At 42.8% G+C, this 14,402-nt stretch overlaps 1 protein-coding gene across 1 annotated transcript in view; it reads left to right on the plus strand.

Moving 5' to 3' along the window:
• Pex7 (peroxisomal biogenesis factor 7) overlaps positions 1-14,402 on the plus strand; it is a 66,768-nt gene that overhangs the window by 19,645 nt on the left and 32,721 nt on the right. The window contains exons 4-8 of the mRNA XM_052169803.1: positions 724-801; positions 1,308-1,416; positions 8,462-8,568; positions 9,842-9,955; positions 12,184-12,239. Of these exons, the coding sequence (XP_052025763.1) occupies positions 724-801; positions 1,308-1,416; positions 8,462-8,568; positions 9,842-9,955; positions 12,184-12,239 (464 nt within the window). The remainder of the gene's footprint in view (positions 1-723; positions 802-1,307; positions 1,417-8,461; positions 8,569-9,841; positions 9,956-12,183; positions 12,240-14,402) is intronic.

Consider the following 14,402-nt stretch of genomic DNA (forward strand, 5'->3'; position numbering starts at 1 on the left):
CAAACACTCAGATCTCCTACACATATGAAGGAGCTAAAGGTTTAAGTAGTCGCTGGCTAATCATGCTCAATGATAAGCCCAGGTGTGTGTCTGGCCTGCTCTCCTAAGGGATAATTAGGCACAAATGTCTCTGGACATGTGGTAGGGGCGTGTACATAGCTTATTGTATAAGGTGGTAGGATAGCGATGTCAGACGGCCTCTTTGAACTGGTGTTCTGAGATAGAGGAGTGTGTATCGGATAGCACTGCTGTGTAGCCCAAGCTGCCTGCAAAGAGGTCGGACAGAGTAGCAATGCCTCCTATAAACGTTTCTTCTAAGGAAGGCCAGGCAGGGACATTAATTGAATGTTAATGCTTTCTGATGAACTCCAAGGAAGCAAGCTCTTAAAGATGACTGTCCTGTCTGCTTTGACATTTCTCTGTGGTGCTATAAGTAATGAGCAGTGGTAGTTTTAAAAGTATGTGTAATTTGGCTTGGTGAAGGAGATTTGGAAACTGCAGCCTTGTGTTAAGGCAGAGTGGAGTCAGTCTCCGTAGTTAGTGAGCATGGAGAGTGGGTAGGGCCACCTCTCTGCTTCTTAGACATCATGTGGAGATGGACAGTGCTTCATGCTTTCATAGCGAGCTAGTTACTGCCCCTGTTGACACTGTCATAAAGAACTAAAGTGCAATATTTAACTTGATGCTGTTTGCTTCCTAAACACTAGGAATTTACTTTTTTAGGTGTATAGTGTTGATTGGAGCCAAACCAGAGGGGAACAGCTTGTAGTGTCTGGCTCATGGGATCAAACTGTCAAAGTGGTATGTAGTATTACTGCATTTAAAAACAGTTTCCTTATAAGCTTCCTTATATATAAGTTTCCTTATAAGAAAAAATTTAGGAAATTTTTTCTAAAATATTCTATAGCTTTACATGTGATTAATTAATTTTCTTTCCAAAAGTATATATAAAATGTTTATCAGAATTAAAAAAGTTAGTCTTGGCTACAACCTAATAATTATTTTGTTCCTTTAAGACTACCTTATTTTATGTAAAAATAAACCTGAAAAATCTTTACATATATATATAAATATATAAATATACATACATCTTTATATATATATATAAAGATGTATGTATATATGTAAAATGTATGTATGTGTGTATATATATATACACACACATGTATATGTATTCTATATGTATATATAAATGTCTGTGGTATTCATGAGGTATTTATGTTATATACATAGTGCTACATAGTATATATATAAATGTGTACATTTCTGTTTACCTTTGTTGACTAATTGATCTCCTTTGTTTTCAGTGGGATCCAACTGTTGGAAATTCCCTGTGTACCTTTAGGGGCCATGAGGGCGTCATTTACAGCACAATCTGGTCTCCCCACATCCCTGGTTGTCTTGCTTCAGCTTCAGGTAAATCATTTTCCAGTTCAAAGAAGCCTTTCTTGTAGTACCATTAGGTGGCGCCGTGTACCCTAGATTCGGAGAAAATGGGAGTGCAAACCCATTTTGTGCTCTTAGGATATTTAATTTTTCCCCTTCCCGTCCCCCCCGCCCCCCCCCCCCCCCCCCAGCGCTGGAGGTGGAACCCAGAGTCTGTGCTCTGCCACAGAACTAAAGTCACAGCCCTTAGGACCTTTCTTTTTTTTTTCTCTCTCTCTGTCAGCCTGCGGCAGAAAATTTTCAGAGGACTAAGTCCCAGGTTGTATTTCAGTAAATATAATCCTTTTCACAATAAAGGTTAGGTTTTTATTTGTATTTTTTGGGTATGGACAGATTTTTGATTTATCATCTCATAACATAATTAAAAATACATTTTAAAGAGGAGGTTTGTTTTATATTTGTTCTGTTCCATAACACTGTGGAACCTCTGAGGCACAAGTGGGCTTTTCAATGGGTAGGTGGAGTTTGGAGCTGAGACCCCTGACTTGGCTCAAGGTCGGCTAACTAAGGCCGTTTCCGCTCACCAGAGCCCGGGGAATCAAGTCACTCACTCACCGTCAGTGGCTGCTTTTGTACTGTCCTAACAGAATCTAGTAGTTGTCATAAGAACCTGATAGCCCTCCAGGCCAAAACAGCTACTTCCAGCCTTTTACGGAAATGTTTGTTGATCCTGAGAACTTTGGGGGAGCTGTTTTCACCGTGAGGTATTCAGAGGAGGAGGCAGCAGCTAGAGAAGAGGCAGGAGTGTCCAGCATCTTCCCCTAATTTAATGACCCAGGCAGCGATTAGGCGGGGCCAGCGTCACTTTCTCAGCACATTGTATCAGTGTCCTGAGCTGCTGATCATATGAGTGGGCCACAGGAGGAAAGTTCAGAGATCCCTTGCTACTTTCTTATATTTTAACTCTAAAAATTAAGAACTATCTATTCATTTCCCCTAAATGCGTGAATTGTTTGAAGGCAACTCAAAACCTTTAGGTAATTGTACACAAAGTCCATTTAGATTATGTAATTTTTGAGATTCTAATAGTTATGGTAATGTCTATGTGTGAGTGTCATGAATGCAAGAAATGCTTTTTTTCCTTGATAAAAATTACCAGTATTTTTTTTGAAATGAAGACCACTACACTTTGTCAGCTTATCGAAATATCTCTAAAATTTCTGAGCTTTAATTCTAGCTTTCTTGGATGTCTGTGACTGGAATTAAGTCTTTTCCAAACCATTCTTTATTCTGTAATGAGTTAGTAATACACTTTTTTCTAGCCCTGTTTTCTTCTCCTTTCTTAGTTCTAGGGTTGATCAGGGCAGCACACCTGCCAGGCAAGTCACTGCCGTTACGCCAGACTCCCAGATACCTTCTCTCTCCTTTAAAAGGCAGGGTCTCATGTAACCCCTCTGGACCCTGAGCTCCTTGTCCCCCTCCTTGAAATGCCAGGTCTTACCCAGCGTTCCCTGCATGCTGGACAAGCGCTGGTCTCTGGAACTACACACTCAGAGCTTCAGTTTTCTCCTGTGAACCTGAGTGTGGGTTTCATCTTTCCGTGGCACAGCTGCTCAGAAGACTTAGTGTATGTACTAAGTAAATGGTAGTAGTAATAATAATGCACTTAGTGGAGTTAAAATGTAAGGCCTTGCATATAGCTTGATTTCATCCTCTTTAATATTTTTAACGTAATGTAAATGTTATAGGTTTCATGCTTTCTCTGAAACAGTCTGTAAGCTGACCACAGTTCATTACCATTGTTGAGATGTCCTAACAGAGGGAGTTTCTTCTCCGGATGGAAGTTGGCTGAATTGGCATAGCTTCCCTCTGCTGAAGGTTGTCCCTTGGCCTTATAGTCTGTGGTTTCAAACCCTGAATGAATTAGTGACACAGACTACGCCTTCCTCACAATGAGCTGAAACATGCCTCCCTTCCACTGAAGCTGGGAATTCAATTTGTAACATTTAAGATATGAATTACATTTAACAATCATAGTTTTTAACATGAAAAATGTCAAGAAGTAGAACTTCTAAGTTTTTAAAAATTCCTTTTACCTTACCATTATATGTTAATTGGTTTATTGTTATTACCTGAAATTCTCATTGTGTGTGTATATGTGTGTGTTTGTGTGTATGAGTGTGTATGTGAGTGTGTGTGTGTGTATGTGTGTGTGTGTGTGTATGTGAGAGAGAGAGAGAGAGAGAGAGAGAGAGAGAGAGAGAGAGAGAGAGAGTGAGAGTTAGTTTTGAGTGAACAGAGTCTTACTCTGTAGGTCAAACTGGCCTTGAGTTTGCAGTCTGTCTCTTAGCCTCCTTACCATGGGGACTGTGTGATATGACTGCTTGTCCTTATATATTTCCTAAGCCATCCGTGCGTTCTGTTGCAGCCAAATGCCTTTCATGCTGAACACTCAACTTTTTATTATTATTACATAAGATATGGAATCTCATTTATTAGAATTTAAAAAATGTTTTTCGGATTCATTTTGATTTTGGAGACATTGTCAGCTAATCTATACGACTGCAATTGAATGTCCACTGCTGCTGGGTACCGGGGACTCAGGGATGACGAGTGGTACTCTCTTGCCCTCCTTGAGCCCCTCTTAGTAAGAAAATGGCTAAGAAAAAAGGGGGAAGTGGGGTGGAGAAGGAAGAGGAAGAGATGGAGGAGAAGGAGGAGGGGGATGAGAAGGAAGAGGAGGGGGAGGAGAGAAGGAGGAGAAGGGGGAGGAGGAGGACAGACGGGGAGGAGCAGGAGGATAACTGGTGTGACAGTCCTTTGGGTAGTCAGGCACAGCAGTTAGGCACATGGCTCCGGAGCTCGGCTGCTTGGCACCCAGTTCTGCTGCCGCTTCGCTCTTCCGTGGCTGTCTCTGGCCACGCTGTTTATCCTGTGTCTCGCCATTACTTCTGAAACAGTGGTGATGATAGTAAACATATCATGAGGTTCCTATGATGCTAAAGTTAATGTGCATCAGACAGAGACACTGCCCGTCTGGATGCAGGGGAGCACCCTGGGAGTGCGAGCTCACTGGACGATGTGAGTGCATACTCAGACTCTGGAAACACCATGACTCCTGCGGTTGGGGATCTGGTGAGGGTGCTTCCCTGAGGAAGTGGTGTCTGAGCCGCCGTGGCCTTACAGCAAGTGAGAGTGAGGTGACAGACATGCAGGGCCTGAAGAGCATCACAGCAGCTCCTCTGAGAACAGTGTTTAAAGCAGCTGACTTTTGAGTATACTGCTGGGTGACGATTCATTAGCCTAGTGGTTCTAAACCTGCTGTCATCAGAATCACTGGGGAAGCTGGAACAACAGCAGAGTTCTGAGCCATCACAGTCCTGCCGAATCGAAATGTCCTCAGGGAGGAGTGAGTTTGGGACATTTTCGTAGCTGACTCAGGTGATCAGCCTGATTTGAGAACTGCTGTGTTGGAACTGCTGAGCTAATGGTCTGTTTCTGATGATGTAATAGGAGCGGCCATGCTGCTGTTCGTAGACACGCATCCGTCTGCATGGCGCATGCCCACAGAGCAGCTTCAGTGCAGAGTCCAGAGAGGGCGGCTGTGGTCTGAGAGTCCTTAACTTATCTCTCTCTTGGTCTGTGAGTCATATTACGGTGTTTGACAGGTTGCCTTGTCATCTGGCTCACAGATAAACCTTGCTAAAACAAAGTGAAATCTCTCATAAAAGTCATCTCAATCACAGAGCCTAGTCAATGAAACCCTAAGTGGTAAGAGATTATCTTTTAGTCAGAAGGTGAATGCTTACATGATAAGCAATCATGATTATTTTTATATTTAATTCTATGGCACACAGATAGATCGTTCAAGTGTCCAAAATAACATAAAAACACAGTGTTTAGGGTATTGTAAGAATTAAGTCACCTTGTAGCTTGGGAGAAGGCTTGTGTTTAAGAACACTTGTTATTGCAAGCATACGAAACTGAGTTCAAGTTCCCAGAACTCATGTAAAGAACAGGATTGGCCGAGCATGGCTGAGCATGGCCATAATCCCAGCACTGGGGGAGGGGAGACAGGAGGCTCCTGAGAACTCCTGTCCAGCCAACCCAGCAGAAGTCACACGCATCTGGTTCAGTGAAAGACGCTGTCTTAAGTCAGTGAACCACAGAGGGATGGAAGGAGACACCTGATGTCCTGCCCTGGCCTCCACGTGGGCAGACACTGGTGTGTGCACCTGCACACTAATGTGCATGCACTACACACACACACACACACACACACACACACACACACACGGTGTGTTGGGAGCCTAGACACCTTCAAAGTTGTTGAATATTAGTAAATATAGAAATGTTTTGCCATTAGCTAAGTCAGTACCAAGAGGGAAGAATTATGAGAACGCTTTCGTCCCACAGCAAACTTCTCTAAGGATATTATTTTTTGTGTGGCCTGTGATAGTTATTTTAGCACAGAATTCATGTTTATAAACTATTTGGCACAGAGAAGAAGAATATTTGCACTATTTATATAAAAGGGAGGGTTCAGATAAAGTAAACTTTCTTTAGAACCATGAAAACTAAATTATTGTTATTACAGACTCCTTATAATTGCATAAGTCATGGCCAGGCCTGAACGTGTGGGTTCCAGCTGGTTGATAGATAAGCCTCATTCTACTTTAAGGAAAAGTCATATTACATCTGACAGGCATCTGGTGTCTCAATAAATTAATTTATTTGGGGTCCAAAGTACTCTTGTTGCTCAGCTCATCTCACACCACACTTTGAGACTGTTTACAGCCTCTCCCAATGTCCCCATGCTTCCTGCTATGTTACAGCACTGTCCCTTCTGCTGGGCCACTGTCAGTGCTGCCTGTAGCTTGGGGGATGCTGGGAATTCAGGTTGCCTGTGGCACTTAGCATCCTCTTAAATGCCTGGATGACACTGAAGCACCAGCTGTATGGAAATACCATTTTTGAAACTCAACCAAACAAAAACCCAGTGTCTGTTCCAGTGTCTGGAAGAGTTGGGCATGTCATTGCACCATTTGGCTGGAAGGCTCCTTTCTTATCTAGAAGAACAGTGACACAACAACAAAGTACCAACTCTATACAACAGTGGTGTCAGTCAAGGAAATAGGACCTTCCATACAGGGAAGCCTTTTAACTGCAGAGGTTACCTAACAATCATGGCTTTGAAAAGGAAGTGCACCTACAGCACCAGATACTGTGATGGAGAAATGTATGCAGAAGAGCCACTTTTACAGCCTGTGTTGTTTTCCATCTTCTATATCTTCAGAAATTGTGTGACCTTCCACTGCAACTTGATACTTTTCATAACTTAACCTTTGTAAGCAGTGCTGGTATCAAGAAATAAAATTGCACAAGGGGACCCTTGCTTTTTGTAAGGCGCTGCTCCTCTCTCTCCTCCTGCCCCCAGGGTAGCCATATTTGCCTTCTAATGACAGATACTGCTTACTGTTCACTCTAATGCCTCCTTTCCCCGTGTGTAAGACACTTCATCTACTCTGCACTCATTCTAGTGTGCTGGTGCTTGAAATCCATTTACACGTGCAGATGAGGTAAGTATCCAGGGAATACAAGCCCAGATGGCTTCAGACTGTCTTATTCATGAGATAGCGACTGTGTGGTTCCCAACTTAAGTATTAGAAAGTTTGGAGAAGCTAGTGAGCCTGTGTTGTTTTTAACCTGCTTGAGCCTGCTTGGCATTTCGTATGACTCAGTAAATGCCCTGTGCTGAGTCAAGTGCTTTCCTCTGGGACTTGACTTTTTTTAGAGGCAGAAATTTAGGGAGAATACCATTTATTCTCTCTCTCTCTCTCTGATTCTTTTCCTGCAAGTGATAGAACTATAGCTATCATAGGTCTTTGTGAAAGTTGCAGAGAGCATATCTTAGAATGGGGAGTGACACTCAGATGGAGTTTTGTGGTGATCTTATTCATTTCACTCTATAGCCCAACTTTCTGTTTGTGGTGAGATGCTTGGTTACCAGGAGCTCCCAGATGTTCTGCTTGGTAAACCCTGTTTTAAGAGAGTATCTTGAATAACTTGTAAAATAATATTGCATGTTTGTGATCAAAATAAAGAGAGGGCAGTGGGACTGGCTGCTTTTTCTTTACCCTATAGGGTTTTTGTCTGGGTTAGTTTTGTTTGTTTTGTTTTAAGCAAAACAACTAAGCATTCACCTTTGGCTGACAGCTAAGGTCAGGGTGTTTCTAGAGTGTTGTAAGTCAGATCAGAGTTGTTTGTATGGAGGGGAGTGCTGTTCTTGGAAGAAGGGTGTGGCTATAGGCCAGATACTAGACTACCCGTAGGCAGGGAATGCTAAGAGGCCACAGAGATTATTTCATCCTGGCCGTTCAAGATTCGGAAACAAATTCTACTGGCTGGTGATTATTTTTAGGGCCATTGAAGATAGTTCTCTCATGTACCAGAACTATTCCCATTTGGTACACTTAAATTCATTCTTTTATCCCTACCATTCTTAGATCTCAAAATATTACTCTTTTATCTACCAACGTGACTGTTCATTTAAACAACGTCAATCTTATTTTAATAATGTAAAATATAATTTTTATACTTTTTTCTTTATTGTGAGACATGGTTTCTTTGTGTAGCCCTGACTGTCCTAGAACTCACTGTGTAGACCAGGCTGGCCTCAAACTCAGAGGTCTACCTGCTTCTGCCTCCTAAGTGCTGGGATTAAAGGCGTGCGCCACTACCATCCAGCTATTCTCTAAGATTTTGAGCTTGTTTTTCAAAGGAGAAAAGTTTGCTCCAACTGTCAATAAAATGTAGTCAGTATAAAACTTCCAGAAGGAAGAGCTGGAGCATGGCTCGGTGGTACAGTGTGTGCTTGTCACGTGCGAGTCCCCGAGCTGTCTCCTCAGATCGGATGTCGCCTATCACTGTGGTAGTTCTTGGGATTGTGATGGTTTGAAAATCTGTCAAGGTGGGTGTCCTGACAGAGACATACTTTGACTTGGCTTGCCGTGAGCCTGCTCTTCACTGAGCACAGGTAGGATGTGGGGTTGACCAAGTCTCTCTTCTCTATCAGGTGATCAGACGCTGAGGATTTGGGACGTGAAGACCACAGGAGTTCGAATTGTGATTCCAGCGCATCAGACAGAAATCCTGAGCTGTGACTGGTGTAAATACAATGAGGTACAGCTCGTAGCTCCATGTAGTTAGCTCTCTTCTCTCTGGGTGTTAACCCCCCTTTGGTGGGGTTCCTGCACCATTAGGTTAAACTCGTCCCTGTCACTTGTAGTGAATAAGGGACTGACCTGCATTAGCAGTAATTGGACCTAAGTGCTCCTAAAACAGACCAAGTGAGGAACGGATATTCTTAAAAGTTCAACAGTGCAGCCTTTCTTGTTTGTTTTGGGAAACTGCTTTACAATTTTTGTAATGTGTACGTGTGTGATTGCTCTTAACCCCACTAGTCCGTGTCACCGTTTGCTTTGATTTCTTCTTCCCGTGGCTGGTCAGGCTGTTGAACTATTTATAACTCAGTTTTCAATTTGACCATCCATCTGCTTTAAGAATTTTGTTTTATCTTCCTTTGTAAGCTGAGCTAATTTTCATGCTTGTATAGTAAGATGGTAGTGCCCATGTGAAACTTTCTGTAATGTGTCAGTTAAAACATCTGAGTGTAAGAATTAAAAGCAGGAATCCAGGAATAGATTAAATGGAGTAATATATGATCTGTATGCCTCAGCAGGCCTTTTTCCTGAAAACTAAAAGGACTTACCTTGTTTTTGCTTTCCCAGCTTTAAACTAACTTGTGACAGTTAAAAGAATACCACATTGGCAGAACTCTTTAAAGAAAAAGAAAGAAAATATGTATATTCAATAGATATATTTAGGCTTAGAAAAACTAGCAAAATTAACACTCTGCCTTTTCAAATAGCTGAGTCTTCTTGTGAGGGGTTCCCACACCCATATACATATGTGTGAGTACACACGTGTGTGTGTGTATGTGTGTGTGTGTCCTGGACTTAGATGCATTCATATTTGCTAGGCAAGCACTGAGCTGCATTCTCAGCCCAGCAGCCGCAGTCTGCCTTTTGAAGACCTCAGCAGGTTTTAAACCCTTTAAAAAGAAAGGTCAGCTGATTTGCCCAGTATCTTTTAACCTCTTATGTGTGTGTTAATATTGAAAAGGTAAGTTGGAAAATCCACAATGTTGTTTGAGACTTTGCTTTGTCCCTTGTGTGTAGTGTTTTGTCATACACATTAAACATACTTAGTTTCTTTCCTTTGTAATTATATATTTTTGATTTTGCTATGAAATGACTATTTTGGTTCCTTTCTATGCTGATTATGCAATTTAAAAAATAGATCCTGGGTATATATTTAATTACAAAATGTGTTATTGTTTCTAGTGAGCAATTGCAAACATATCATAGTTTTGGTTTTTTTGACTTGTTTTCAGAACTTGGTAGTGACAGGCGCGGTTGACTGTAGCTTGAGAGGCTGGGACCTGAGGAATGTGCGGCACCCTGTCTTTGAACTCCTCGGTCACACATATGCTATCAGGAGGGTGAAGGTAAGTCTCTTAGCGTGTATACCCGGGGTGAAAACATAAAGCACAGTCGGTGAGGTTTTACAAAGATGTAGGGATTGCAGCTTTACAGGGGGCGGAGCCAGGCACTGCTGGTCCTAGGCAGACGCCCACCACGGAGCTATGCCCTCTGCTCTTGGCTTTCGCCCTCTGCTCTTGGCTTTCTGAGACAAGGTCTCATCCTGTAGGCCAGGTGACTTTAAAGTTATATTCCTCCTGCCTCAGCTCCCAAGTGCTGGCATAATTGATTCTTATGTGTGTTTTTGTTACCCAATTAAGGGTCATGTTGGAAGCTAAAGCTATAACCTATTATAACCTCAAGTCGATAACCTATTATAGATTTGAGTCAGCTGGGATGATAAAAAAATTCACTACTTGATGTTAACTAAAAACAACCTTCTCCTCTTATTATTCCAGTTGACTATTTCCTTTAACGTTATTTTTAGGTGTGTCAGTTTATATTTAGGGTTTATATGTTTCATAATTGTCCATTTGCTGAGAGTGTGTGAATGGAGAGATAGTAATGTTTTCTCTCACATGACAGTGTATATAAAAGCTAAAAATGTGTAGGATTTAGAAATGTTTTAGTCTGTGAACAGAGGTGGGCTAACTTTTTAACAGTGTGCCCTGTAGGTTTGCCCCCCTTGTAAGGGAACTTAGTTATTTCCTCAGCTTCTGTCAGGAGATTCTGCTGTGTTACTGTGAAAACCTCCCTACTCAGTGGCATCTCCTGATTAGCAGGGTTTTTTTTAACATCGAAGTACTTTACCTGGTTCCAATATGATAGTTGTGTGCTATCCCTATTTTACATATTTCAAATAGCATTAAATTAATATTTCAAATATTCTTACTCAATATACTTTTAAATATGTAGTACATAGTAGATTTAACTTTTACTTCTTTGGGAATTTCATACATGCATACAGAGTATTTGCTCATACCTGCTCTTCCCCCAACCTCACCAGAACCTGGCACATCCCTCCCTCCCAGCCATGTCGTGTCAGCCCAGTCCTGTCCTCCCTCCCTCCCTCCCTCCCTCCCTCCCTCCCTCCCTCCTTCCTCCCTCCCTCCTTCCCTTCCTCCCTCCCTCCCTCCCTCCCTCCCTCCCTCCCTCCCTCCCTCCCTCCCTCTCTCCCTCCCTCCCTCCCTCCCTCCCTCCCTTCTTCCTTCCTTCCTTCCTTCCTTCCTTCCTTCCTTCCTTCCTTCCTTCCCTCCCTCCCTCCTTCCCTCCCTCCCTCCCTCCCTCCTTCCTTCCTTCCTTTCCTTCTTTCTAATCCACTGAGCCCGGTTGGAGGAACCTCATGCACGTGGGTGTAGGACCCACGGGAGCTGGACATTTCATTAGGGGAAACTCTCTCCCACTCCCTGTAGCCATTAACTGCCAGTAGCTTTCAGTTATAGGCGGGCCTTAGGAGCCCTCCTCCCTTTGTGTTGCTGAGTGCTCTGTCCTGACCTGGGGCAGAGCCACAGCTGTGAGAGTTCATGAGGACAGCAGCTGCCTTGTGCAGAGGACAGTGTCTCACAGCAGTCCTCCCACCTCCAGCTCCACAGTCCTCCATCCTCCTCCTGTGTTCTGACCTGAGCTTTGTAGAGGGCCTGAGCCACCCTTAGTCTCGGACTCTCCTCCCTCCAGTTGTCGGTTTCTGGGATAACCACCATCTACTACAAACATGAAAATAAGTGTTCCTGTGTTTTTAATATGGTCTTATATGGACAGCTTTCAGTAGTAGACAGATTTTTTTCTGTATTTCAGATTTTTTTGTGGGAACAGATTAAGGTAATATGGTAAAAACTGCTTTGCAAACTGTGTGAAGTGCTATTCAGATGTAGTTACAGGGGTGGGAATGTGACTCAGCCGTAGATTACTTGCTTAGCATAGAGGCCTGGGTGTGATCCCCATTAGCACATAAAACTGGCTGGTCCATGTCTGTAATCCCAGCATTTGGGATGTAGAAGCAGGTGGATGGGAGTCAAGATGATCCTCAGCAGGGCTGAGGCTGGCCGAGGCTGCATCTTAGTGATCATCTCTATGAAGCTTGACGCATTTTCTTTGGAGAATGTAAAAATCAAAGATTTTTCTATCAATGTCTACTTGAAAGGTCCACTTAAGTATGTAAGGCCCAGGAAGGTGCAGTTGTAAGTGATAACCAGTTGTGTTTCTGGAGTGACGTGGAGTGGCAGCCCGTGACTACCCTGACTTTTCTCTTCTGCAGTTTTCACCGTTCCATGCCTCCGTGCTGGCCTCTTGTTCCTATGATTTCACTGTAAGGTACAGAGATTCCTTTTTAATATCCTTTGTGTGCAGAACCTAGTAGCATTTGTATGTGTGACCTTCGCCGAGACCTGAAGGGTTGTTTACTAACAGCACCGACTCTGCCTGCCTTTTACTCTTTTCTCTTTCTAACTAGCAAGGCTGGAAGCCACACCCTCTTGTCCTTCCTGCTTGACAGGCTGTCCTTGTTTGTGTAGGACAGCAAGGGTCGGGCTTACCTTGCCTTATTGCGCTGACTACCCAGAGCCCCTCTCCTTTCTCCTCAGTCAGTGTGGTCTGGCAGACTGACTTTTTTCGTGTAGTGCTGTCTTCTGACAGGAGGGATCTGAAGTGCTGTCTTAGGGGGAGGTACGCGTCTCTAACTTGCTTCTCTGGAGTGAGCCTGTGTAAGGGTGCAGACATATTGGGGAATAAACTCACAACAGTCGATTGCGGCCATGGTGTGGTGTGGGGGCGTTCTGTTCCCTTTGTTGGTCCTGCCTTGTGCACTGTACCTGTGAACACCACATGCAGTTGAGGATGACCTTGGACATCTGATGCTGTTACTTCACCTCCTGAGGCTGGGATTGAAGGCATGCACCACCACATGCAGCCACATTTGTTTTTAAAATAATGCATATACAGTAAGGAATGATCGCGTTTTCAGTGTGCAGTGATACTGGAGGCTTTAGAGGACAGCGCTCAGGGACAAGAGGGAACTCGTTCCTTGCCCTCCCCCACCCCCCAGCCATTCCCAGGCTGGGACTGTGGGGCTGTAGGTTATCTGCTGGCTGTTAGAGTTCTGTGTGTAGATCTTCAAGTCCATTAATTTACTGGTGATCAAGCGTGCAAGAGTGAATACACTAAGTGGAGATGAGCGTGAAGAGAGCTGAGCAGGGCACTGTTTTCATAGCTGATGTTGGCGGGAAGATGGTGCCCTCTAGCTAAAGCAGGAGAAAGACCTCAGCTCAGCATGGCCTGGAAGCTGCTAGGAAAGGCTGGCCTAGGTCTGCTCCTCAGCTCGCTCAGCAGGCTCAGCAGGGCGCCGCAGACACTGAGAACCTTGTCACTGTGTGGCCCAGGAGAGGTCCAGATGAAGACCTAGCTGTGGCTTTCCAAAGTCTTCTGTGTTTGAGACTCATCGGTCGCCTTTACCAGCGGAGGCTGCGTGCTGACCTTCTGCTGACCCTGCTTCTGTCCTTACATTGGAACTGATGATGTGTGATATTTTAGTAGTAAAATGCTGTATTTACGTATGTGTGCCTCATATCCAACAGGAGCTGTACGTCATAAAAATTCTAATCCTAGTACATAATCTCATATTGTAGACTATCTGTTGTTTGTTTTGGTGCCTTAAAATTTGTTATTACATTTATTCATTTATACGTGTGTTTGTGTGTGTGTGTGTGTGTGTGTGTGTGTGTGTGATATGTGTGTGGAGGTTAGAAGCCACTTGGAGTTCCTAGGAAGACCAAGAGGTCAGACTCAGGTCAGGTCATCAGCAAGAGCCTTTACTTGTGGGACATCTCAGCAGCCCCGCCTTGTTGTTAATTAGTTAATAAAGCTTAAGTTGAGTAAAAACTTCAGGTTTTATTAGAAAAGCGGCTGAATCCCCTTTAGCAACTAAGCAGTATGTTTCATAAAGATTTGCCTTGACTTTCACTGGTTCTGCCTAAGGCTTTTCTTTTATTATTGTATGAAAGCAGTGTGTCTTCAGCAGAAACTGTAATTTGCATTTTCATCCTTTCCTGGGCTAGCAGTATGATCTAATATACTCTCTTTAAAAACTTAATTAAAAAATTTAATTTTAGTAGCAGTTATTTTTTGTTTTAATTAAAAATTTCTTAAATTAAAATATAATTACATTATTTTCTCCTTTCCTTTTCCCTTTTCTTCCCTCAAACTTTTCCTATGTCACCTTCTCACTCCCTCAAACTGTTGCCTCTTTTTCTTTATTATTGTTTTATATGTGTATATGTGTATTATATATATACACACATATACATACATACACACATGTGTGCATATAACAATACACATATATGCATATATACATATATAACAATACACATATATGTAACAATACAAGATATATATATATATATATATATATATATATATATATATATATATATATACTGCCTACTGAATCCATTTAGTATGGCTTGTGAATACATCAGT

Source organism: Apodemus sylvaticus, chromosome 23 (assembly GCF_947179515.1).
Source record: "Apodemus sylvaticus chromosome 23, mApoSyl1.1, whole genome shotgun sequence".
NCBI classification, from domain to species: domain Eukaryota; kingdom Metazoa; phylum Chordata; class Mammalia; order Rodentia; family Muridae; genus Apodemus; species Apodemus sylvaticus.